General features: G+C 41.1%; 1 protein-coding gene across 4 annotated transcripts in view; it reads right to left on the minus strand.

The window, feature by feature from the left end:
• EFHC2 (EF-hand domain containing 2) overlaps positions 1-26,040 on the minus strand; it is a 198,254-nt gene that overhangs the window by 142,632 nt on the left and 29,582 nt on the right. For all 4 annotated transcript variants that reach the window (XM_034648783.1, XM_034648782.1, XM_034648781.1 and 1 more), the window contains exon 2: positions 24,949-25,137. In XM_034648783.1, the coding sequence (XP_034504674.1) occupies positions 24,949-25,137 (189 nt within the window). The remainder of the gene's footprint in view (positions 1-24,948; positions 25,138-26,040) is intronic.

Below are 26,040 nucleotides of genomic sequence, written 5' to 3' on the forward strand. Positions count from 1 at the left end.
CAGTGCTCCCCTCACCTGGGGAGGAAAAACTGCTTGGCTTCCAGTTTTGATTTAATCCTAGCACTCAGCGCTGTCTGCAATTGTGTATATACCCATGTGTTCGTTGGTTATCTTCCCCACTAGGTTTATAAGCTTGTCAGTCCTGTTCATACCCCCATGAACATACACCTTGTACATACACCCGATGTTAGAAGAGTGCCTGGAACAGTCCGGGCACTTGGCAAAGATTTCTTAAGTTAGCCTATGAGTGAACAATGGACTTCACTGACCCCTGTGAGTTACTGACAATATTTAGGTAGGGGATCAGATATCACGGAGAGAAGAGAGAAACAAACCATCATATTTCTAGCACCCCTCTCTCACTTAAAAAGCAAGGATTAAAAGGCAGCCATATTCTGCTGTTTAGAGGTCCTCCATTAAAGAGAAAGAAATAATAAGGTCAAGCCCTACCAAGAACTTGACAGTTCAGCTTTCCTAGAGATAACACTGAGTAGGTCATAGACTTTTTTCCCCGTTGCTGGGAATGCATTTTGGAGAAGGAGGAAGTACCAGTGTAAGAAAGCTGTAAGTGCTTCACTCTGTTTAGTAGGACCAACAGAAGTTGATGCAATGGGAAAGGTCCAAGTTGATCATATTTTCATGACAGGAAACCTTCAAAAATGAAGCCGATGTTTTAAGAAGGTTTTTTCTTTTTCCCCATTTAATGTACACGGTAAATAGACTTTGCTCAAAGTGTGGCCCTCGACCCACAGGAGCCCTGACCTTGTGATAAAGGATTGCAGGAAAAGAAGGTTCTGTGGACACATGTGATGGGGAAACACTGAGTTCTACAGAGTTCCACAGATTTGGGGGGGGGGGTGGAGATCTCACATATCCTTAGATATGCTAATGTGAGCCACAAATCCCCAACATTCTCAAAGTTGCTTCATTGGATTAATTCGAGGTACAATTCAACCAGCTCGAGTTCTTTGGGAATGCCAGCTTAGAAAAGGTGACCTCAAGTCACACGTCCACTGTTGCGGTCTCTTATCACCCTGTGGATGTGCCTCTACTTCTCACATTCTCACAAGCTCTCGCTACATTAAGGTCCATGGAGAACAGAACATGGTTTATCTGGTCCTAGCAAAGTGATGTCACCAAGCGGGCATTTTAAAAATGGGTGTGAGTGAACAATTGCGTTTATAAGTACACATTCCACAAGGTAATGTATGTATATGGTAATTAATTTTCCTCTCCAAAAAGAAATGGAGAAAAGATTTTTCTTACCTGTTTATCTCTCTCTACATTTTTATAGCAAATGCATAGACCATACTCCGCAGTGTTTCAAACACACAGGAGAGAGCCTTGCCATAATTCAGCTTTATTTCATAGGGAATGAGAGTGAGCAATGCAGTTTTTTCTGAGGGTAGTATATCCAGAGTGGCCTAAATCAAAAATCCTAATCTTCCTTTACTTATTTCATGAATGTAGTAAAGAGCACTTCATCTATTCATGTTACTAGTAAAAACAATCAAAACCTTGTAATCGAGATGTGCAAAATTTAGGGCACTTTGTAAATAGCTTTCTAGTGACAGATATTCCATTGAACCTCAAGGAATGATTAGAATTCATACGTTTGCATGGCCTTCAAAATTGGTGTGTCTACTCTCACATTCTAGAGGCTTCAGAGAGCCATGAAGGCAACCGGTGATCTAGAAATTCAATTTGCCGTTAGTGGTCCCTGGGCCATTGGTCAGCCCAGAGTCACAAGGCCTCTCGGGGCCATTACTGGGCTCCCTGAACCTTGGCACTCCTTTGACTGCATGTCAATATTTTGCTTAAATTTTAGAAAGGCAGCTCTTTCTGCCTTTAAAGGTCTAAAAGAACGAATTCGCTAATACTTAGGGAAAGATTTTGTTGTTTTAGTTGGTTTTTATTCATTGTCAAAATTAGTACCTGCTTATTATAGGATTTTTAAGACGACTCAAGAGCACAAAGTGGGATAAAAAATAGTCCATAATACTTAGAGACAGTCAGTTTAACCACCGGAGTGGCTCCCTGGCAGTGTTCTTGATATTTCCATAGTTATTGCCAATTCCAATATTGTAGTCCTTAAATCAGTTTTGCTAATATTTACTGGAATATTCATTTCATAATTAGCATTAGCTAGACATTTTACTTCCTCTGAATTTGTGATTTAAATACATTATTTTAGGGGCGCCTGGGTGGCACAGCGGTTAAGCGTCTGCCTTCGGCCCAGGGCGTGATCCTGGCGTTATGGGATCGAGCCCCACATCAGGCTCTTCCGCTATGAGCCTGCTTCTTCCTCTCCCACTCCCCCCTGCTTGTGTTCCCTCTCTCGCTGGCTGTCTCTATCTCTATCGAATAAATAAATAAAATCTTTTAAAAAAATAAAAATAAATAAATACATTATTTTGTGTTATCTTGGTTTGCTATCCTGAGCAAACAAGCTAGAAGTTTGTTAATTTTGTTGTCTGTTTTAAAGATTCAGCTCTTAGACTTTTTATTGAATTCTATTCCATTTACGGTTTTATAAAATCCTGCTTTTTGTTCCCCCCCCTTCAGTTCTTGGGTGGTCTGTTTTATTGTGCTTTTTTTTTTTTCCTCCCTAATGCCTTACATTAAATGCTTAGTTTATTTTTAATTTGGGGGGAAAGAACAAGCTATCTGATACCATAAATTTGCCTCTAATAATAACTCTGTTCTATCTATAGGATTTTTTCTTTTCATGAAGTTTACTTTTCCACTGTAAAAATTAATACATAATGTATTACCAATATATGAACAGAGAGGAACAGAAAGTACAGGTTTTTTTCTCCTACCTAGAGCCCACTGTTTTCTTAATGTCTTTCCCTTAAGGTAATTGTGATTATATAGCTATGTCAAATTATATATACTTTTAAAAAATGCATATGGTTTCATGTCCATACTTACTGAAGATTTACAATACCACAACATCCCACCATCAATCAATATACAGTGTTTATGTTCTGGTGTGCTTTTATTTATAGTTTTTTTTTTAAACATAGCTAGAAACACCAAGTATGTATGTTTCTTAAGAATATGCAGGTCCTAGGGAAAGATGATATATAAAGAGAAGCTTTTTTTTCTTTTGATTGAGGGAGATTTTCACTGTATTCATTATTTTTTAAGAATTTTCAGTTGAAGTATTAATTCCAAAAATTAGTATCTACTGCAAGTTATCTAAGTAGAGAAAAGTAATATGTTTTTCTTTTTTATCTCCCTGTATTGTATTTGGGGCTCATTTCACCATCGTTCATTATTATTTTATCTTTCAATAAACATTTAAAACTGTTTTCATGTTTTGAAGTTTATATTTTATAATCATAAGGTTGGTTCTATTGCTCACCACTAATCCTTTTATTTCATGACTTCCCCATGGTTGAACTGTTCCATTTGCTTTATAATTGGCTGGAGCGCATCTTCAAGCAACTTCCTCAGGAAAAGTATGCGGATGGCGTATTTATGAGAAATCACATATCTGAGAATATCTTTCCACTGCTTTCACTAATGAACAACACGTCGGCTGAGTCTAGTATTTCTGGGTCACAAACATTTTCCCCTAAAAGTTACAGACATTGCTTCATTGCCTTCTGGCATTTGATGTTGCAGAGAATTCTGATGCCAACTTCTTCTTTGGGGGTAAAACTACTTTTTCCCATCAGGATGTTTGGTAATTTCTCTGCTTTATCCCTGAAATTAACAGAAAAGTTACCAAACTATATCAAATCATTGGTCTCTCTTTTGTTATGTTCTCTGGTACATGGTAAGCATGCAGTCTTCAGATCCATGTCTTTAAAGTCAAGAAGGTGGGATTTGTTTTTATTATTTTCTTATAATATGCTTAATTGCTTTGGCTGCTTTTGATCTGGTTTCTAATTCTTTAGGAACAACTGTCTGTATGAAAGCTCCATTCTTTGGCCTTTCATTATCCATCTAGGTACTCTTAGAGATGACCTTCTGCTCCACATTTGGGGAGAATTTCTCAGGTTTGCCTTTGCCATCATTCCTTTCCTTTTCTCCAACTTCCACATTTTCTTTACTAATATAATGCATTTTTTAGTTCCCTCGCATTTCTTCCTTCTTCAGTGAGCTCCCTTTGCCTTTCTGCCTAGGGTCTCATTCAGCAATATTTTAAATTTATTCTCTCGCTCTGTTTTCTCCCTCCAGCTTTCACCCCACAGAGTTTGCTTTCATGGTTTCCTTCATTTCGTTACTTCCACGCACTCAGTAGAAAGCACAGAGCAAATTGTCATATCAAAAGTATTCATTTTTCCTATAGAAAATATTTTTCTTCCTCTGCCTCTTAAATACTCTGCTCTCCCATTTACATAGCAGTCTTTTCTCTGAAACCCTATGTTGGCTTTCTTTGTTCATTCTTGAACAAAGAGCTGTCTATCCAGGCTGGTGTTTTCCCAAAAATAGGGTGGGTAGGTTCCCCCTCTCCCTTCCTTCACCAGCCATTCTGAGGTTTTTTGATTCCTCCTCCTGCTGGGAGGCTGGTCCATAGAAATTCATATACAGCATTTTTAAGAGAAATAGGGAAGGAGGTGGGGCCATGGGTTGTTCCCTACGGGAAAAACTTCACGATTTTCCATATAAGCATTGTATAAATCGACCTGACCTCTATCTACTCCAGGAACAGAGCTCATGTAGCCAGTCCTTCCTGCACACCGCCTGTGGCCAGCTTTGCTTTCAGAGCAACTATTCCTAGGCCTCCTCGTGACACTCCTAAGCCATCAGTGGCTGTGTAAGTAAGCCAAGCAGAAGCCCCTACAGGTGGTCCTAACCGCATTCTTGTCACTTTTTTTAAGAAGTGAAATTGCAAGTTGTTGGCCTTCGTACATTTCCTCAATATGACCCCATCTGTACTACACCTAGTGGAAATTCACCCAAGTTTTCAGCACAAAGATGGACCTACTCTGCCCCCCCACCCCCACTTCCAACACTAATAGGGTTTCTCCGTATTTTAAAATGCTGCAGTGATTTTAATTGGGATTGTGAAGGTGAAGAGAGAGGTTCATCTAAATATCAATGCTGCAAGTTAGAATCTCACTCCAAATTCTCAAAGTTTTCCTCTCACTTTTTTTGATAAATTTGTGTTCCTATGGATACTGTGTTTAAATAGGCATATCTTATTTTAAGAAAATTCAACTTATACAAATCTGAATCTCATTTAGCTTGTTGAACATAGGAGAGGGTCAATAAAGGGAAGTTGAATAAATGAGTGACCAAAAATACAGAATAGACAGGACTTCCAAAGAATGTTTTATTACAGAAATATTATCATCATAAAGCTACTTATAATCCATGCTCAAATTTTTCATGACTAAATCTAGGGTTTAGGATAAAACACACCTATATGGATAGCATAAGCATCTATCAAATTTATTTTTACTCATTTGCTGCTTCTTAAGACCTGATTTTATGATGCACGAACGGGAAAGAAGATGTGGCTAGAATATTAGAACATTCCTCCTGTAGCTTTATCGCTAATTAACCATATGACTGGTGCAAACCACTGAAACTCCTTTGTTTGCTCGTTAACCTTTCAGCAAAAAAATTAGAAAATCAACACTTGCTAACCACAGGACAGTGCACCACTATTTAAAGGACTAAGAAAATTATGTATATATAACAGAGCTTTGGAGAGAAAATGAATGTATAAAAATACTGAATAATATATAAATCAGTGTAGGATGCAAAGCTGGAAGCTTAAAAATACTGTCAAAACCACATCTAAAATAGTCTTTTCACATCCTTACGGAATCTGTTGAGCAAGGCAATTAAAAAACACTTGATATTACTAAGAGGAAAGGTTCAGACCCACTGCTTAAAATCAGACTTCCTGGGAAAATAATTAGAACTAGAAGGGATCACCTCATCCAAAAGAAATCATGTTGTGAATCACGGAGTTTCATAAACTGAATAGAGAAAACTGAATATTGAAATATTCAGTATAAAAGATACAAAAGAAAAACAACATCTATAATATAAAAGATAAAGAGAAAATATATTTGGTAAAAAAATTAATTTATATGACATTTACTAAATATATATATATAGATATATCTATATATCTATATATATATATTTTCCCCCCAGAGGGAATAATAGGAGAAGTGAGGCAAACACACTCCCCCTCATGCCACCATTTTGAGATACATATTTTAAAGGCTGGATTCTACCTGAAAGAGTCAGAAGAAAGGTGCTTAGATAAGATGACTTGTGTGTTCTCTTCCAATCAAAATAATCCATTCTGTAATTCTAGCAATTACCCGATAAACTGGACTCCCCAGTACACTGGATTGCCCTACCGGTTTCAAAGTTTGTTATTTACTTCCCACAAGTGCATCAACAGCTGAGACCACAAAATGGATACTCAATACAGAAAGATTCCTTTATCAAAAGCAGAGTAATACAGACCAAGCCAGTTACACACCACCTGCCAAATTCAAAGCTCTGTGTGGAGGGAACATCACTCAAGACAATCTCTCTGGCTGCAAGGATTGTACAGTCAAGTAAGGGAGATTAGACTACATGCAAATAACTCTGAAACAGGGTATGGTATCTCCAAATAATTATAACGCATTGGATACAACGTGATAAACCATTAGGAGAGATTTGATATTTTTAAAAATCCATTCGGTGTACGTTGCTGAGTCCTGCTGTGTCAGGCACTATGTTAGACTCTGAGAGTCAAAGATAAATGAAAATAGCCAGCATGGGTCAAATAGTTAAAATGGGTCAGACAATGTATTATGTGCTTTTACACTCTATCTCATTTGCCCCTCACAACATGTCTACAAAATAGGTGATATTGTGATCACTGTTGTGCAGAAATCAAGGTTTTGGAGTTTAAGTAATTTACTGAAGGACTCAGGATAAGAGAATGGGACAGCTGGGATTAGAACTCAAACTGCCAGGATGCCTGGGTGGCTCAGATGGTTAAGCATCTGCCTTCAGCTCAGGTTATGATCTCTGGGTCCTGGGATGGAGCCCCACATCGGCTCCCTGATCAGTGTGGGGGCGGGGGGGGGTGGCTCTGCTTCTCCCTCTCTCTCTGCCTCTCCCCACCACTGGTGTGCTCTCTGTCAAATGAATAAATAAAATCTAAAAAAAAAAAAAAAAGAACTCAAACTGCCTAGCTTCAGAGGCCACAAGCTAACCATTATCTCCCGAACTGCCACAAAATCCCCACTGCACTACAGCTCCGTGGAGGACACAGAGAAGCATAATAGGGCTATTCTAACAGGAGTTTCAAAATGCTCCACTGGGAGCAGGATGTGCCAAACCGCCTGAAAGCATCAAGAAGAAGGCATCACAGTGCAGGTGACATCTGAAATGGGTCTTCCAAGGTTGGGAGATGGAGGGATAACTGCACCTGTGGACAAGTGGGTAAGGGCATTCTCTGCAGAGGGAACGGCATGTGCAAAGTTACCGGAGCATGTTCATGCTCCCGTATGAGCGGCCCTGCAAGTCATTATGTGTGGCTGAAAGCTCAGTGGGAAAGGCGGGGGGCGGGGGGAGGGCAGAGGAGATGAGATCAGCAAAGCACAAGAGCCAAGAGACAGGTGATCCCTGGGTCACGCAAAGTTAAGTCAAAGGACTGTAGACATTTTGGAAAGTTAACTCTGTAGCAGCGTGGGCAGTCGAAAGAGAGCAAAAGGATCAGATTGAAGGCAGGGATGCCACTGAAGAGGTTACTCTCTAGGTGACAGACATGAACTAGGATGGCAGTGGTGGCCTTGGAAAAGAGGCTGATGGAAGAAGGATTTCAGAGGGAGATGAGAGAAAACTTAGGTCAACGGTGACAGAGGGAGCACAATAGCGAGTCTCTTATTTGCTTAAACATAAACAAAAATATATGACGTCATGAGTTAACATTTAGATGTAACTCAAATAATAAGCCAAATGTGCACCACTCTTCGGCATGGTGGTATATTCCAAGAACAGCCCGGGCAACCACTAGCAACTGAAAGGTCCATCTCATCTTGGAACTCTGAAGAAACTCTAAAGGTGATCCAGTTCGTGCCCTACACCTACACTTCCCCCAAAATGCCTTTCCTCCTCTTTTTCAATTCTCAATCATTTCCCACTTCCTCACCATTGGCTCTGTCTATGCTCTCTCCCCCTCTCTCCACCCCATACTCCAGGCTTCCTCCTTTCTTACATTCCCCCAAAGCCCGAGAATCTAACTGAGAAACTCGGAAGAATCCTCAGAGGATGGAGGAGGGGGATAATAGGAAATGAGCGAAGACAAAGTTTTGTTCAGCATGTAGGGCATGGTGGAAGAAAGAGAAAGCTGGCAGCACACATTAAGAATATTATCCTAGGGGGGCACCTGGGTGGCTCAGTCGGTTAAGGGTCTGCCTTTGGCTCAGGTCATGATCCCAGGGGCCTGAGGTCGAGACCCACGTCAGGCTCCCGGCTCAGAGGGGAGTCTGCTTCTCCCTCTCCCTCTGCCCCTCCCCCTGCTCATGCTCTTACTCGCTCTCTCTCAAATAAATAAATAAAATCTTAAAATATATATATATATATTATCCCCAGGCACCTGAGTGGCTGTCAGTTAAGCATCTGACTCTCTGTTTCAGCTCAGGTCATGATCTTGGGGTCATGGGATCAGGCCTGCACTGGGCTCCACGCTCAGCACAGAGTCTGCTTGAGATTCTCTCCCTCTCCTTCTGCCCCTCCCCCCACTCACACTCACACCCGCACGTGCTCTCCCTAAAATAAATAAATAAAATCTTTTTTTTTTTTTTAAAGATTTTATTTATTTATCTGACAGAGATAGAGACAGCCAGCAAGAGAGGGAACACAAGCAGGGGGAGTGGGAGAGGAAGAAGCAGGCTCATAGCAGAAGAGCCTGATGTGGGGCTCGATCCCATAACGCCGGGATCACGCCCTGAGCCGAAGGCAGACGCTTAACCGCTGTGCCACCCAGGCGCCCCTAAAATAAATAAATAAAATCTTAAAAAAAAATATTATCCCCATTACTTATCAGTGAGAACCAAAGTTTCAATTAATAAAGCAGACTGTAAAAGTCAGCTAGGCCGGAATGGAAAAATAGTTTTATTTTTGACGCTCAAACACAAACGCAAAAATAAATTCCCTGAAATACTAGATGAAAAAAATCAACAAGTAGAACCAGAGAGAGAGAGAGAGAGAATTAACATACACTCAAAACAGGTTTCATATTTTAAGATAAAAACAAAGAAAAGAACAGGGTAGACTGCAAAGGAAATAAAGGGCCTATATGAAGTTTCTACAGCCCCGATGATGATGGTGTAAAATCTTTGAGTGTAAGTTCAGAATAGTCAGAATGTAAACACAGTTGTAGTAGTCTCTTACTGACTGCTATTGGTTCTGAATAATAAAAAATAAAATAATAATAAAGGTAGTTATTTATCACCTTTCCTCCTAAAAGACCATTAAGTGAATTTGCTAAAACAGAACAGACACAACAAAATCTCTTATTTAAGTAACAGAAGACTTTTTAAAATTATCCTAATACCCACAGCATACATGGAACACTAGGAAACAACTAGGAAGAGGAATGCACTAATAGCTTCATGGTCACTTTTTAGAGCTCCCTGGTCTCACTGGCAGCATCTTCAAACTTATTCTTCTGGAATATGTCAGAGTTTGTGCCAAATAAGAATGCAAGAGTCCTGCAGCACAAGTGATGACAAGCATAGTCCCAGTTTACGCTTCCCGTCCCCTAGGAACACCACCCCCTCTACTCCATCTTAAGAAAATAAGCCAGACGCACCCGGGTGGCTCAGTTGGTTAAGCAACCAACTCTTGATCTCAGCTCAGGTCATGATATCAGAGTCGTGAGATTGAGCCTCGCATCAGGCTCTGTGCACAATAGGGAGTCTGCTTGAGATTCTCTCTCTCTCCCTCTGCCTCTGCCCCTCCATACCCCCACCCTGTGCTCTCTCTCTAAGATAAATAAATCTTGAGAGAAAGAAAGAAAGAACAAAAGAAAGAATGAAAGAAAGAACAAAAGAAAGAATGAAAGAAAGAAAGAACAAAAGAAAAAGAAAAGGAGCCAAATCTTGGCAAAGGAGGGGACTTCAATTTCTTGACGATCTATGAGTTGGGCACTTGACATGCATTGCCCACCTGATACTCACAGTAACTCTGAAGTGGGTTTGTTAGTCTTCCTTGACAGATAAGGGAATTGCAACCAAGAGAGGTTAAAAACACAGCCAAGAGGAAATAGGTAATAAATGATAAATCTAGGTTCCAAACCCATCTGTCTGACTGAAAAGCCTTGCTCTCTCCACTACACCGAAGAGCCTCTCATTAGGGGGGTGTCGCAGGAGCACCATGTTCCCAAGGGATACCTGACCCATACACAGAGTTCATTTCAAACAACACTCCATTTGGGGTGATATATACACCCTGGGTCCAACCCAAGGGGTAAAGGGAAGAGACCTGGCATAATGACAATGATGATGACGATGACAGCGATGGTTATACTCTCCTAAGAGAAGGGGTCAGCAATTGCAAAGCCTGAAACAGAGGAAGACCTAGTAAGGAGAGCAAAGAAAGTTACATGGAACCCTCGCAGTGGAAGATGAATAAAAATGAATCAAAGTAAAGAGAATGAGAAGGAAGAGACAAAGTCCTATAAAAAAAAAAAAGAGAGAAAAGGTCGAAAGAATGGAAGAGGAAGGGATAAAAAGGTTGAGAGAGGGGATTAAAGAAAATCAAATGGAACAACGTTGAAAAAAGAGTGGAGATAAGCATCTCCCTCTCTCTTTGCATAATGTGGCACTGGGGCCCTCCCGGACACCTCCCCATTTCTGATGTCCTGGAAACCACCATGCTCCCCAATTACTTAAACCTCTGATAAAAGGTTTATGATAATGACATGTGTCCCTGGAGAATCCTCTTTATTAAAAGAACTATTACCACACTAAACAGCACAGCGAATTTCATCGGCAGAACAAGAATTTAAATGGAGGAGCATAATTAAAATAAATAGAAGGATATGGACAGTTCTAAATCCTTAAAATGTTTAAAAACCTCTGAAGGGGGTTAGGAGAGTAATCTATTCAAAAATATAAAACCAGCATGGTTAAAAATAAAGAGCCATCAATCCAGACGACGAGAAATGATTATACAAATACCCAGAGATCGCCATGGTGGATTATGACATGAATTGGCTGCACTTTGTTTATATACATAATATTTTCAAAACTGCCCCTCAAATCTTAAATCTCAAACAGTGAGTCAGGCTCCAAAGAGGACACACTGTAAGACTTCATTTATATGAAGTTTAAGAACAGACAAAACTAATCTGTGGTGGGGCACCTGGGTGGCTCAGTTCATTAAGCGTCGGCCTTCGGCTCAGGTCATGAACCCGGGGTCCTGGGATCGAGCCCCACATGGGCTCTCTACTCAGTGGGGAGCCTGCTTCTCCCTCTCCCTCTGCCACTCCCCCGCTTGTGCTCACTCCCTCTCTCTCTGTCAAATAAATAAATAAAAATCTTAAAAAAAAAAAAACCCTAATCTATGGTCACGAAGTTAGAGCAACGGAGGAGGGCTGAATGGAAGGGGGCATAAGGGAATATTCTGAGGTGGTAGAGATGTTCTATATGGTGTCTAGGTGGTGGTTACACATATGCATACATTTGTCAGAATTCCTGGAACTTTATGCTTAAAATGGGCACACTGCCTCATATATAAATTATACCTCCCTCCATAAAGTTGATTTTAAAAATTAAAGTAAGGTTTACCTCAATAAAGTTGATTAAAATGAAGACTCAAACAACAAAATCCTGAAAAAATACAGTTATTTTGTATCCTGACTGTGGTGGCTGTTACACAAATCTAGACACATGATAAAACTTCAGAGAACCATAAACTAAGAAGAAAATACAAGTGCATGTAAAAACTGGTGAAATTCAAATAAGGTCCACAAGCTTAGCATTATACCAATGTCGATTTCTTGGTTTTGATAATATACTATGGTTATAGAAGGTGTTATCATTGGGAAAAGAAAACAGAAGAACTATCTTATATCATTTTTGTAATATCTTGTAAGTCAAAAATTATTTCAAAATAATTTTCTTAAAAAAGGTCAAAAATTGTATAGTCAGTATTTTCTACTATAACCTACCATCAGCGTTACAAAGGGGTGAACTTACAATACGGCATAATCCTGCAAATACAAAAATTGCAGAAGGTAAATAATTTTGTAAATGTTTCCAATAAACCTGCAGCTAGTCTGTATTCATTTTTTAAAAGATTTTTTATTTACTTCGTTTTGGGAAAGAGAGAGAAAGAGAGCAAGCACAAGCAGGGGGAGCAGCAGAGGGAGAAGCAGCCTCCCATCTGAGCAGCGAGCCTGCTGCAGGACTCAATCCCAGGACCCTGAGATCATGACCTGAACCAAAGGCAGATGCTTAACCGACTGAGCCACCCAGGCACCCATAGTCCATTTTCAGAGGGAAAAAGTACATAAATGAAGATTACTCAACAGATTAACAATTCCGAACAAAATAAAAATCAGCCAAAAATACAAGTCAACAGGGGCTCCTGGGTGGCTCAGTCGTTAAGCGTCTGCCTTCGGCTCAGGGCGTGATCCCAGGGTCCTGGGATCAAGCCCCACATCAGGCTCCTCCACTCGGAGCCTGCTCCTTCCTCTCCCACTCCCCCTGCTCGTGTTCCCTGTCCCGCTGGCTGTCTCTCTGTCAAATAAGTAAATAAAATCTTTAAAAAAAAATACAAGTCAACAAACCAAACCTATCAGTTCCTACACTGTGAAGTAAAATGTTACATATAACCAAGATTGCATGTTTTAAAAAAAAAACTGATGTGCAGGGAGGACAATCACATGATGAGGCAGCAAGAGAGTGCAGCCATCTGGAAGCTAAGGAGAAAGCCTTAAGAGCACCTTGAATTTGGACTTCTAACCTCCAGAACTGAGAAAAAATAAATTTCTGTGGTTTAAGGCACCAAGTCTGGGCACCTGGGTGGCTCAGTCGTTAAGCGTCTGCCTTCAGCTCAGGGCGTGATCCCAGGGTCCTGGGATCGAGCCCCGCATTGGTTCCTGCTCTGCTGGGAGCCCTGCTTCTTCCTCTCCCACTCCCCCTGCTTGTGTTCCCTCTCTCGCTGGCTATCTCTCTCTCTCTGTCAAATAAATAAATAAAATCTAAAAAAAAAAAAATTTCTGTGGTTTAAGGCACCAAGTCTATGGTACTTTGTTATGGCCACCCTAGCAAACTAATGTATTAAACTATAATTTAGATACCGTAAAATTTACTTCTTGTGAGTATACAATTCAATGATTCTTCATAAATTTACAGAGTTGGGCAATCATCATCACAATCCACTTTAGGACGTATCTGTCATCCCCCAAAATTTCCCTCCCCCACCGCCAGCCTCCAGCAACTACTGATCTGCTTTCTCCAACGTATTTGCCTTTTCCGGTATTTCAGATAGATGGAATCATACAATATAAAGTCTTCTGTGTTGGCTGAGTACGTTCCTGAGGTTCACCTATGTTGTAATATGTATCAGTATCTTCTTTTTATTACTGAAGAGTTTCCACTGAATGGTTATACCACATTTTATTTATCCATTCGTCAGTTAGTGAACATCTGGGTTATTCCATTTGGGGCTATTACGAATAATAATGCTATAATCATTCACGTAAGGGTTAATCAATTATGTTTTAATTTCTCTTTGAAAGATACGTAGGGGGGTGCCTGCCTGAGTGGCTCAGTCGGTTAAGCATCTGCCTTCAGCTCAGGTCATCATCTCAGGTTCCTGGGATCGAGCCCCATGTCGGGCTCCCTGCTCAGCGGGGAGCCTGCTTCTCCCTCTCTTCCCAGCTCATTCTCTCTCTCTCTCTCTCTCTCTCTCTCTCTCTCTTGCTATCTCTGTCTTTCTCCAATAAATAAATAAAATCTTTAAAAAAAAAAAAAAAGAAAGATATGTAGGAATGGAATTATGGAGTTGGTGGTAAGTCTATGTTTAAGAAACTGCCAAACTGGGTTTCAAAATGGCAGTGTCATTTTACATTTCTACCAGGAATATATGAAAGTTCCGGTTTCTCCACATTTTTGCCAACACTTGCTACTGTTGGTCCTTTTAAACTATAGCCATTCTAATGTATGTATAGTAGTTTACTGCAAGTTTAAGCTCAAAAAGACAATTTTAACTTTGGGCTAATGAGAACAAGCCACAGGTCTAATTACAGATAAAAAGTTTAGGCCTGAGGGGAGGTCTGAAAATTTTACCTAATAACTAAATTATTATAAATAAAAATTATTATAAATCATAAATAATTTTATTCTAGGTTTTAGAAAAGAGGGGAAAAAGAACTCTTTCTTCTTTAGTAAGAGAAACATTTGTGACTCTCATTGTTTTTATTCCAAAACCACTTATTCCAAATTTAGGGTTTTTTTTTTTATTAAATGTCTTTTGAATTTCAAAAGATTAGAGAAACCCATATTGTATGATGAAATTGGTAACTATCACTTACCATAAATTTAAAGAATGTAATTTTGTGTTTTACACTTAATGATAAATACAGAATACATAGTTGGGAATTCCGGGCAGGACATGTTTGATTTCAGGCAAGCCTTTTAATCTCTTTTCTAAGAATGGCTGAAGATTAATGTAATCATGATATAAAGCATGGGATTTAAATTACAATGTATCATAATCACATTGTGCTATAATTATACATATTGATGTCCTTTATGGAATGATTCTAACAGGATTCAGATAATCTGAAAATTACATAAACCTACTGAAAAATTTTCATTTGAAATTTGGGGTATGGTTTAAAGGTATAATATCCAACACATTTTCCAGTTATTTTGTTAAAACAGAGTTGCATTTTATTTTTATAGACTCTAATTATAGGTTTTAACATTCCTAATTGGCTTTAGGCAAAACTTCCAGAATCTGTATTCATGTGTTGTTCTTTGCTAATCGTATGAAATTCTAATGTGTTTGATTGCTCCTTGATCGCCCTGTAGGAAAATTAAAAATTCTGGCTGGTATTGGGTGAGCAGGAAAAAGCAGCCCCGGACATCCAGGAGCCAGCCCGGCACTGTTGGCTGGCTTTCGTGCCGCGACAGGCTGGGCCGGCAGCCACAGCTAGGCCTTGTGTTGTCCTGTGGAACATGAACACTCCCAGAGAACACTTTTCAGAGAACACCAACCTCAGACGAGGCCCCTCTGTGTCTGTCATGGACCAAGACAAAAACTAGTCCACTCCAGAATCGCGTCCGAACGCAGACAGAATATGAACATTGTCCAAAGGACAAAAGGCCAAACATCCTCCTCTCCTCGATCATAGGAGTGGCGGCTGCTTCTCTCCCAATGACATCTGTGGCCTCACTGTAGCCTGCTGTCGCTATAAATCAAATGTATTAAGATACACAATCATACAAGTACCCTGCTTCCCGACAGCACCCCATCCAGAGCAAGACCCCACGTCCTTAAGCCCTCCCCAAAATTAACTAACACAGGCCCAAATCCTAGAGTAAGTCTTTTCTAACGTCTGCTTACTTAAACATCCCACATTTACTTAGGGTATATGTTTTCCCTCACTGCACTGAGTAAAAAACCAACTTGTCTAATTAAAAATAAATTAAGAGACAGTATCAAGATGGCAAAGTCGAAGACTCTGAGCTCCCCTCCTCCCACAGACACACCAAAATCTACAACTACACACAGAACAGCGACCTCTGGGAACAAACTGAAGACAAGCAGAACAGATCATACGCAACAAAAGATATAAAGAAAAGGCCAAACCAAGAAAGGTAGGAGGGGCAGAGAGGCAGGTCAGTCGGATCCCACAGCACAGCGCAGTGACCCCTTATCACAACCAGAGAGGCCTGACCCAGGAATGAAGAGTCCCAGCCCCGCATTAGGCTCCACTGCCCAGGGGACCTGAACCGGAAGATGAGCCCCCATAATATCTGGCTTTGCAAAAACCAGCGGGGCTAATGTCCAGGAGAGCCTGGAGGGCAGAAGTAAACTGAGACCCTGCTCTTAAAGGGGCATGTACAATCTCACTTAAGCATCTGCCTTCAGCTCAGGTCATGATCTCAGGGTCCTGGGATCAAGCCCTGTGTCCAGCTCCCTGCTCAGTGGGGAGTCTGCTGCTCTCTCTCCCTCTGTCCTTCCCCCCAACTCAGGCACGTGCTCTCCCTCTCTCTCAAATAAATAAATAAAATCTTAAAAAAAAAAAAAGAAAAGAAAAAAGCACCAGGATGACCAATTAAGAGCCACTAATTGTAGGGTGTGTCTTGAAGGTACAGGGATCTGCTGGAACATTCCCTGGCAACACAAGCACTGGTAAGCACCATGTTGTTGTTGTTACTTCCCTTCTACCTAGCAGGCCAGGCACTGGCAGGTGCTATTTTTTACCTCTCTATCTACTGTGGTCGCACCACTCCCTCCACCACATTCCAGTGCAGACTCATCCTATCTGACTTGCCTGCCCTGGCCAGGAGCCCATCCCAAGAGGCTCCCCCCGCCCCCATCACCCTCTATGGGTGCACTCAGCCGACACCAAAGCTCCTCCCAACTGGTTCCCCATCCCCCCACACGCAGCAGGCATAGCTGGCAGGCTATGGAGCCTCTCCTGAGTGCCTTTACTACATCAGGGGGCCTGCCGCACCCACCAGTGCTTCTATGGCCGTCCCAGCTGGGCCTCACAGCCAGCCCCACACACCAGCAAGTCTCAGACAATCGCACCCCAGCCACAACAAGAGGGTGTACAAAGCACACAAAGACACTGAACAGAATCAACAGATTAGAGGATGCGGAAGAATGGATCGGCAATCTGGAAGACAGAGTAGAAATCCCCCAATCACAACAGCCCATTAATTTAAATGAGGATGGTTTAAGAGACCTCTGGGATAACACCCCTTGTACGAGCATTCTCATTCTAGGGGTCCCAGAAGGAGAAAAGAGAAAGAAAGGGATAAAAATCCTATTTGAAGAAATAATGGCTGCCAATTTCCCCAACTTGGCAAAGAAAATAGACATCCAAGTCCAGAAAGCACAGAGTCCTAAACAAAATGAACCCAAAGAGATCCACATCAAGACACATCATAATCAAAGTGTGAACAGGTAAAGATAAAGTGAGAATCTTAAAAGCAGCAAAAGAAAACAAATGACACACAAGGGAACCCCCATAAGACTATCAACTGATTTTTCAGCAGAAACTTTACAGGGAAGAAGGCAGTCGCATGATATACTCAAATTGGAGAAAAGAAAAACTTAACAATTAAGAATACTCCACCCAGCAAGGTGAGATTCAGAATTGAAGGAGATGAGGAGTTTCCTAGACAAGCAAAAGCTAAAGGAGCTCATCAACATCAAACCAGCCTTACAAGAAATGTTAAAGGAATGTCTTTAGATAGAAAAGGCCAGGGGCGCCTGGGTGGCTCAGTCATTAAGCGTCTCCCTTTGGCTCAGGGTGTGATTCCGGGGTCCTGGGATCGAGCCCTGCATCGGACTCCCTACTCCGCTGGGAGCCTGCTTTTTCCTCTCCCACTCCCCCTGCTTGTGTTCCCTCTCTTGCTGGCTGTCTCTCTCTCTCTGTCAAATAAATAAATAAAATCTTAAAAAAGAAAAGAAAAGAAAAGAAAAGAAAAGAAAAGAAAAGAAAAGAAAAGGCCATAACTAGAAATAAGAAAATTATGAAAGAAAAAAAATCTCACTGGTTAAGGTAAACATATAGTAAAAGTAGTGGATCATATAGCTAGTATGAAGGCTAAAAGACAAAAATAGTAAAATCATCTAAACCTACAATAATTAGTCAAGGGATATACAAAATAAAATGATATAAAATATGACATTAGAAACATAAAACATGGGCATAAAAATATAGTGCTTTTAAAACACACTTAAACGTATTCACCATCAGCTTGAAATAGATGGCTATGTATACCTAGGATGGTTCTATACGAACCTGATGGTGACCACAAACCAAATGCCTATACCAGATACACAAAAAATAAAGAGAAAGGGATTCAAACATAACACTAAGGAAAGTCATCAAACCACAAGGGAAGAGAATAAAAGAAGAAAGGAATAGAGGAGAGCTATAAAAACAAGAAAAAGAATCAACAAAATAGCAGTAAGTACATATCTATCAGTAATTACTTAAGCGTCTTCTGTTCCAGTCAGAAGACACAGGGTGGCTAAATGAATAAAAAAAGAAGACCCATATAGATGCTGCCTACAAGAGACTCACTTCAGATCTAAAGACACAGACTAAAAGTCAAGGGATGAAAAAAGATATTCCATGCAAACAGAAACATAAAGCTGGGGTGACAATACTTATATCAGACAAAAGAGACTTTAAAACAAAGACTAACAGGAGACAAACAAGGTAGGAGGACACAAAGTTAGTAGAAGGAAGAAAATAATAAAGATCAGAGATGAAATAAATGAAATACAGGCTAAAAAGAACAACAGGAAAGATCAATGAAACTACAAGCTGGGGTACCGAAAAAATAAACAACATTGATAAACCTTTAACCAGACTCATCAAGAAAAAAAGAAAGAGGACCCAAATAAATAAAACAAGTAAAACAGGGGTATAACACAGAAATACAAAGGATCATAAGAGACTACTACAAACCATTTTATGCCTGCAAATGGGACAACCTAGAAGAAACGGATAAATTCCTAAAACATACAATCTTCTGAGACTGATTCAAAAAGAAACAGAAAATCTGAACAGACCAATTACTAGTAATGAAACTGAATCAGTAAAAAACAAAACAAAACAAAACAAAAAACCTCCCAACAAACAAAAGTCCAGGACCATATGGCTTCCCAGATTAATTCTACCAAACATTTAAAGAAGAGTTAAAGGGTGTCTGGGTGGCTCAGTCAGTTAAGCATCCGCCTTCAGCTCAGATCAAGATCCCAGGGTCCTGGGATCAAGTCCCGCATCAGGCTCCCTGCACAACAAGGAGTCTGTTTCTCCCTTGCCCTCTCCCTCTGCCCCTGCCTCCCGCTCATGCTCTCTCTCTCACACTCTAAAATTCATAATTTTTTTTAAAATGAACAAACCATACAAAATAGAAATAGATTCATAGATACAAGGAACAATCTGGTGGTTGCCAGAGGGAAGGGGGTAGAGGGATGGGCAAAATAAAGAAAGTGGGCTAAAAGGTACGAACTTCCAGTTATAAAATAAATAAGACACAGGGACGCAATGTACAGATAGTTAATAATACTGTAACAACGTTGTATGGTGACAAACGGTAGCTGGATTTATCATGATGATCACTTCCTGATATATATAATTGTTGAATCACTATGTTTTAAATCCGAAACTAACAAAACATTGTATGTCAACTACACGTCAACAAAAAATAAATAAATAAAAATTTTAAAACTCTTTTAGGGATGCCTGGGTGGCTCAGTTGGTTAAGCATCTGCCTTTGGCTCAGGTTATGATCCCAGGGTCCTGGGACTGAGCCTTGCATCGGGCTCCCTGCTTAGTAGGGAGCCTGCTTCTCCCTCTGCCTGCCACTCCCCCTGCTTGTGCTCGCTTGCTCTCTCTGTCTCTCTCTCTGACAAATAAATAAAATCTTCAAAAAAATTTTTTTTCTAACTCTTTTAAAAAATCAACGTGACCCAAGAGATCAAATTATGTTTTAAAAATTTATGTTTATATTGTTCAAAGCATAAAGATTCACACAGTACTACATAATCAGCTTACCACAACCCCAATGTCAATGAATGCAAAGTTATTAAAATTCTTATTCTGTGGCCAGTAGTTCTGATTCTAATTATTATGTTTATAATAGATGGAAAAAATAATATTTTTAAATGCATGCATACCCCATAGGATCAACCTTTATCCTGTCATTTAGTATAACAGAGTCATTTGCAAAATAGCAAACAAATTAGGCTAACTGGGAGCCAGTGCCCAATGAAAAGAAATGAGAGCGTAATTATAGAGTCAATGCAAATGGTACGTAACATCCAGATAAAAGCCATATAAAAACATTCAGTTATTTGGGTATTTCTAATTAGTCTTTTTATAAAAGCGGCTAATGACAGATCATGCACAATAACAGCAGCAGCATATCATAAACTACTAAATGCCAAATTTCAACTAATAACGTAGGTACCTGGTGTAATTAGAAAGAGCCCCAAGGCCAGGAGATCCAGAATCTGGGCTCCGTTCTACGATGAACCAGTGGAATTTGCCTTTCGTCACGTACTAAATGTCATGCGCTAAGACCAAAGTCCGAAGCATAGACCGCTTGCGGTCAAAGGACTTTCGGAATCAGCCAGCCGAGGCCCACATTACGGTCCAGGTAACTGAGGCTCTGAGAGGGAAAGTGACCAAAGCTACAGTCACACAGGCAGTTAGTTCCAGCGCCTCCCAACACGCAGCCTCAGAACCCTGGTCCCTGCCCCACTTCTCACCAACGACTCTTCACTTACAGAGTGAGAACAATCACCCACGCTTGCGTCTTCCTCATGGACGTGCTGGGATGAAGACTGTAACTAAGTGCTGTCAGTGACTAAGTGCTTGCTTGTATTCAAGTGAATTCGATGAAATAACTAGTTTGGCGGGGGTGGGGGGGGGCAGGACGAATGCAGTATCATGCAAAACTGGCCATTGCCATAAATCCTCCCAGGGCCAGTAGGACTGGGTTTCCTCAAGGGCAGCAGGACTGGCACTTCAGGGAGGACATTCTCCCCAGTCTGGGGTGGCCCTCGCCACACAGCAGGATGTAATACACAGCTGGCCCCCAGCTACTCAACAGTGATGGCACCCCCCCTCCCACTTGGGATTGCCCTAGGGCAAGGCGATTTAAAGCAAACAAATGAATGCAAATGATCCATGGGAAACAAGGCAGCAAAATTCCAAAATGTTAAATAAAGATGGAATCAGTATTACTGATTTTTTTTCTTTTTGCCTCAGCCTCCAATATGGCCCAGCATGGCCGTTCATTGATCCTGTCTTTATTTAAAATATTGCTATTTTGGTCATCAGGAATGTTGGCATTAATTTTGATTCTTGAAGATAGTTCATTAAAATACTATCTCTCTTGGGGCGCCTGGGTGGCTCAGTCGTTAAGCGTCTGCCTCCGGCTCAGGGTCCTGGGTTCGAGCCCCACATCGGGCTCCTCCACTGGGAGCCTGCTTCTTCCTCTCCCACTCCCCCTGCTTGTGTTCACTCTCTTGCTGGCTGTCTCTATAACTGTCAAATAAATAAATAAAATCTTTAAAAAAAACTATCTCTCTTGATTACTGAGGTTCAGGGTGCCCACCCCCCCTAAGTTCTGCACCCACGTTAAGGGCCTCGCTTGCCTCGACCTAGTCCCGTCACCGTGACAACCCAAAACACCTGCACACACTTCCAAAGGCCGCCCTGGGTTCAGAGAACCTCTGAAATGGCGGCTGCTTTTTCTCACAGAACAAGAAGTCCAGAGACAAGGGGCTCGATGATGCCGGCATGGCTCTCCCAAGATGGCTGCAGTATTCTGTCCTAGTTCCAGACAGAAAAACAAAGTCAGGGCAAAGGGCAGGAAAAACGTTATCAGCCGAGCGTCTTTTAATTAGAAAAACAAAACAAAACAAAACCTTCCCAGGAGCCCTACCCAATCAACCTTCACCCATATTTCATTGGCCAGAAGTGAATCACCTGGCCAGCCCCTCGTTGCAAGGAGCCTGGGCAGCTGACCATTTCTCAGTGGGCACAACTCTAGCCACAGTAACACTGGTGTTCCGTCCATAAGAAAGAAGGGGAGAGTGAACAGAAGATAAACAGCTAGAAATGTCTGCCGTGGGGGCCCTGCAGGATAGTAAATGCCAGCTCTTCTTGGTGATCACAGATAGCCCCTTCTCTGCCTGTGAGCTGGTGGTCTGCCTGGGCCGAGCATTTTCACGATCACTTTCAGAATTACAGATAAAACCCAGAACGGGGTCTTAGGTTGAGCTCCATAGAAGCAAGGCCTGAAACAGGGATTAAGGTGCATGGGATTGATGAAGGACACACTCCTTCCTTTCTTTTTTAAGATTTTGTTTATTTATTTGAGAGAGAGCGAGAGCCTGAGCAAGTAGGGGAGGAGCAAAGGGCGAAAGAACGAGAATCTGAAGCCAACTCCGCACTGAGCATGGAGCCCGATGTGGGGCTGGATCCTAGCACTGTGAGATCATGACCTGAGCTGAAACCAAGAGTAGGTCGCTCAACGACTGAGCCACCCAGGCCACACCCAATGAGCCACCCAGGCCACACCCAATGACGCGCTCTTAGGAGAAACTTGTAAGGAGGGAGGGAGCACCAAGGGAAGGGAAATGAGCCAAGCAAGAATGCAATCTCATGTCAAGTTTTGCCTGGGCCCGACGCACAAGGGGCTATGAGCCTACATCCACAATACAGAGTTGTCCAACCTTGAAGAGCCTCAGCTTTTCACCCCTGACAAATCAGTCGCCTCCTCTTGTGGTGAGGGGGCCAGTGCAACCGTCCAGGTTTCTCTGGGTAATGCAATGCCCATCGGCCAAGAACAACACTCCATAGAGGGTCACAGGTGCGAGCTGTTTGCCAAAGCACATGCTGCAGCTGGGGGAGCTGGGTGCCCCATCCCTAACATGGACGTGGGTGGGCAGAAGGGGCATCTATTACAAATATTACATTTTGATACACTTTCCAAAGAACTGCCTTTAGGGGCGCCTGGGTGGCACAGCGGTTAAGCGTCTGCCTTCAGCTCAGGGCATGATCCCGGCGTTATGGGATCGACCCACATCAGGCTCCTCTGCTGGGAGCCTGCTTCTTCCTCTCCCACTCCCCCTGCTTGTGTTCCCTCCTCTCACTGGCTGTCTCTATCTCTGTTGAATAAATAAATAAAAAATCTTTAAAAAAAAAAAAAAAGAACTGCCTTTATTTCTATCTTGTACTGTTCGAGAATATAACCCTAGATATACTGCTATGATTAAAACCTATTAGAGAACTGGCAACGAGTTAAAGATGTCTCGTTTTTAAGAAAAATGATTAACAGGTGTTGACTTGTTTTGTTGAACCACGAATGGGGAAAGCGCTTTCTAATTTGCTCTGGGTATTAACCAGGATCCAGTTTGCAGTTCACAATCTCATCAGAGCATGTAAATATTTCATAGTCTTAGTGTCTCATTTAAAGCTCAATGAATATTTCATTGAAGTTGACCAACAAAATAACTGAAAGAATTATGTTGCATTTAGTTAGGCCCAAAATGAGCAAGCTCTTCATTTTCTCAAGTAGTTTGAAGCTAAAATCATTCCAACTTCATGAAATATTCTACATAATTTTATAAGTAATTAAAGGGCTGCAAAATAGGTTTGAAAGGCACGTATTAAATATTGAGAAAAACATGAAATAAAATGAATTTTCAACTTTCAGTGCAAGAGAATAGTTTAATATATTGTCACCACCAACATTACTAATTCAGTAGTGGATTAGTTTAAACTATTGTCAATACCCTCGTTTTGACACAAGAAGTAAAAATAGAATCTTTTCTTTGTCCCTTGCAAATTAAGTATTCCAGAATGATGATGTGCAAACACCTATAAGATTGATATTAACAGGAAACCATGCATGATCCAGCCAAGTAAGCTAGTCCAGAAATTGCTTCTGAACTCTGAGTCCAGCATTGGGCCAGGTATTGAAAATAATTTTTAAAATTTTTTTTAAAGAGAGAGAAATAATGGTCCATGTTCAAAGTAGAGATGGTTTCCCTGGAAAGAAGCCTCCCTGTAGTCTGTTAGATCTCCGAAAGTGTCAGAACTGAGCTTTAAAAAAAGAAAAAAAATGCGCTCTATTGATCAACCCTAACACAGATGACACAGAATACGTCACTTCTACCAAATTTGAAGACATTTTAATCGGAATCAAAGTATTGCCAACTAATCCATGCTAAGGCTGCTAAAAACCACCTGGTAAACTTAGGGTATTGAGGTTTGAATTCTTTATCTAGTCCTGAATTATTTTAAGATTTATTTTAGGGAGAGCGAGAGACAGCACGCACGCGCTCGAGTGGGCAGGGGGGGCGAGGGAGAGAATCCCAAGCAGACTCCCTGCTCAGTGCGGAGCCTGACACAGGGCTTCATCTGAGGACCCTGAGATCACAACCTGAGCCCAAACCAAGAGTCGGACACTCAACTGAGCCACCCAGGAGCCCCATAGTCCTGAATTATTTTTTAATTACAGAACTTAAATAATCTAATAATAGGTTCCTTTTTGGAGAACAGCACATGAGGCCATGATATAGGGTTGTCTCAAAAAACAACGTATCCAGTCTGCTGTCTTATGGGAAATAACTGGTCACCTTGCTTTTTTTTCCCCCTTTGATCTTAAGTTCCTTTTTAAGATAGTCAAATGGGTCACCTTTTTCAGTTATCAATACACCATGATATGTGTGTGGTATGTTTACAAGCATATACATTAAGTTCACACTCTTGCCTAATAATGGCATCTCTTTTGTTCACTGCCACAATTCATGCCATGTCAGCCTTTGGTTCTCAGGGATGGGGAACCATAATTCGTACGCAGAAAAGAGAAGACATCTTTCTGTTGCTATTTAATGGCACGTTCCAAATCAAACAACATGATTTCGTTAATGGCAACTCATGAAGCAAAAAGCGACACTCTGACCAGACTCTAAGTGTCTCTAGGACGACAGATTATCCTGTCCACGGGAGGGGAAGAGAGAAAGGTTGATAAGCATTTAGCCGAGAAAGAGAAAGATTTGGTGTCCAGCAACGAGTGGGCCTGGTCAGAAACAGGAGCTGTAGGGTACTTTTCTTCTGGAATGGGTCTTTTCAAAAGAATGAGCCTGAACATTTACATTGAGGACTCGCATTTTCTCAAATGCTTCCTATATCATACATGCCACATTTTACGATTCCATTTTTCCCAATGTCATGGGACTTACCTGCTTATCAAAAGCTACCCAGGATGGCGCATCACTTCCCATTCCTTTAGGAAATACACTATATTTAGGCTGCATCTTTTGCCCGAGAAGCAGTTCTCCACCAATTCCGGGTTTATCCTCGCTCACCAGCATGCTCACATTGTTGCAAAAGCCCCAATGCTGAGATTTGTGGAACTTCTCCTTTCCCACCTGGGAACGCAAGCGACAACACAAAATGGCTTAAGTTCCTCTTCGTGTCCTGTCTTATTTGTTTTTTAAAAGGAAAACACATCCCCCACGGTTTAGTTTTCCCATTACAAAATGCACCTTCGAGCGGCAACTAATTGTGATCCATCTTTATCCCGAAAGTTGTGTCACATTTTAGATTCAATTCATTTTAGCAAATTCAAAACCTTGAAAAGCAGTAAGAATAAACCCAGTGCTCCATGCTATTTAAAACAGTTAAAAATAACTATTACTGCAAGTGAACATTTAGAACATTAGCTTGTTAATTGGTCTATTCTACTTATTTGCCAAGAACGCAAATGGGGAGGGGGACGTCCTCTACTTCAGATAAAAATGTACCAGTTTTCCCATGTAAGTCTAAATGTTATTTGCACAAACACAGAAAATTAAATCTTTTCCTCATTAAAATAAATGTAACAGGAGATTTCTCAGAGCGGACATTCTCATCCTAATTTTAAAACCTTGCCAGTCCTCTTCCTCACTCCCCTCCCGTCTTTTCTGGGGATCTGGGCAGAGACAGAAAAGCCTGGATGATACTACCAAGGGTTGGCAAAGATGTGGGCCAACATCAGCTCGCATGCACTGCTCCAGGGAAGTAAAGGAGACGGTCCCTCTGAAGAGAAATCCGGCAATACCCAGGAAAGTGAGAAGGGCAGATGCCCTCTGGCCTAGCAAGTCCGTTTCCAAATATCCTTTGCCCCCTGTGCACAAGGAGCTAAATATAAACTATATATATATACACACACACACATATATATATGTGTATATATATATATAAATGTGTGTGTAAATAAATATTTATTGTAGTATATATCCTACATCATGAACATCCGTCGATAGCCGTGAATAAAAAAATAAAACACAGAT

Source organism: Ailuropoda melanoleuca, chromosome X, assembly GCF_002007445.2.
Source record: "Ailuropoda melanoleuca isolate Jingjing chromosome X, ASM200744v2, whole genome shotgun sequence".
Lineage (NCBI taxonomy): Eukaryota > Metazoa > Chordata > Mammalia > Carnivora > Ursidae > Ailuropoda > Ailuropoda melanoleuca.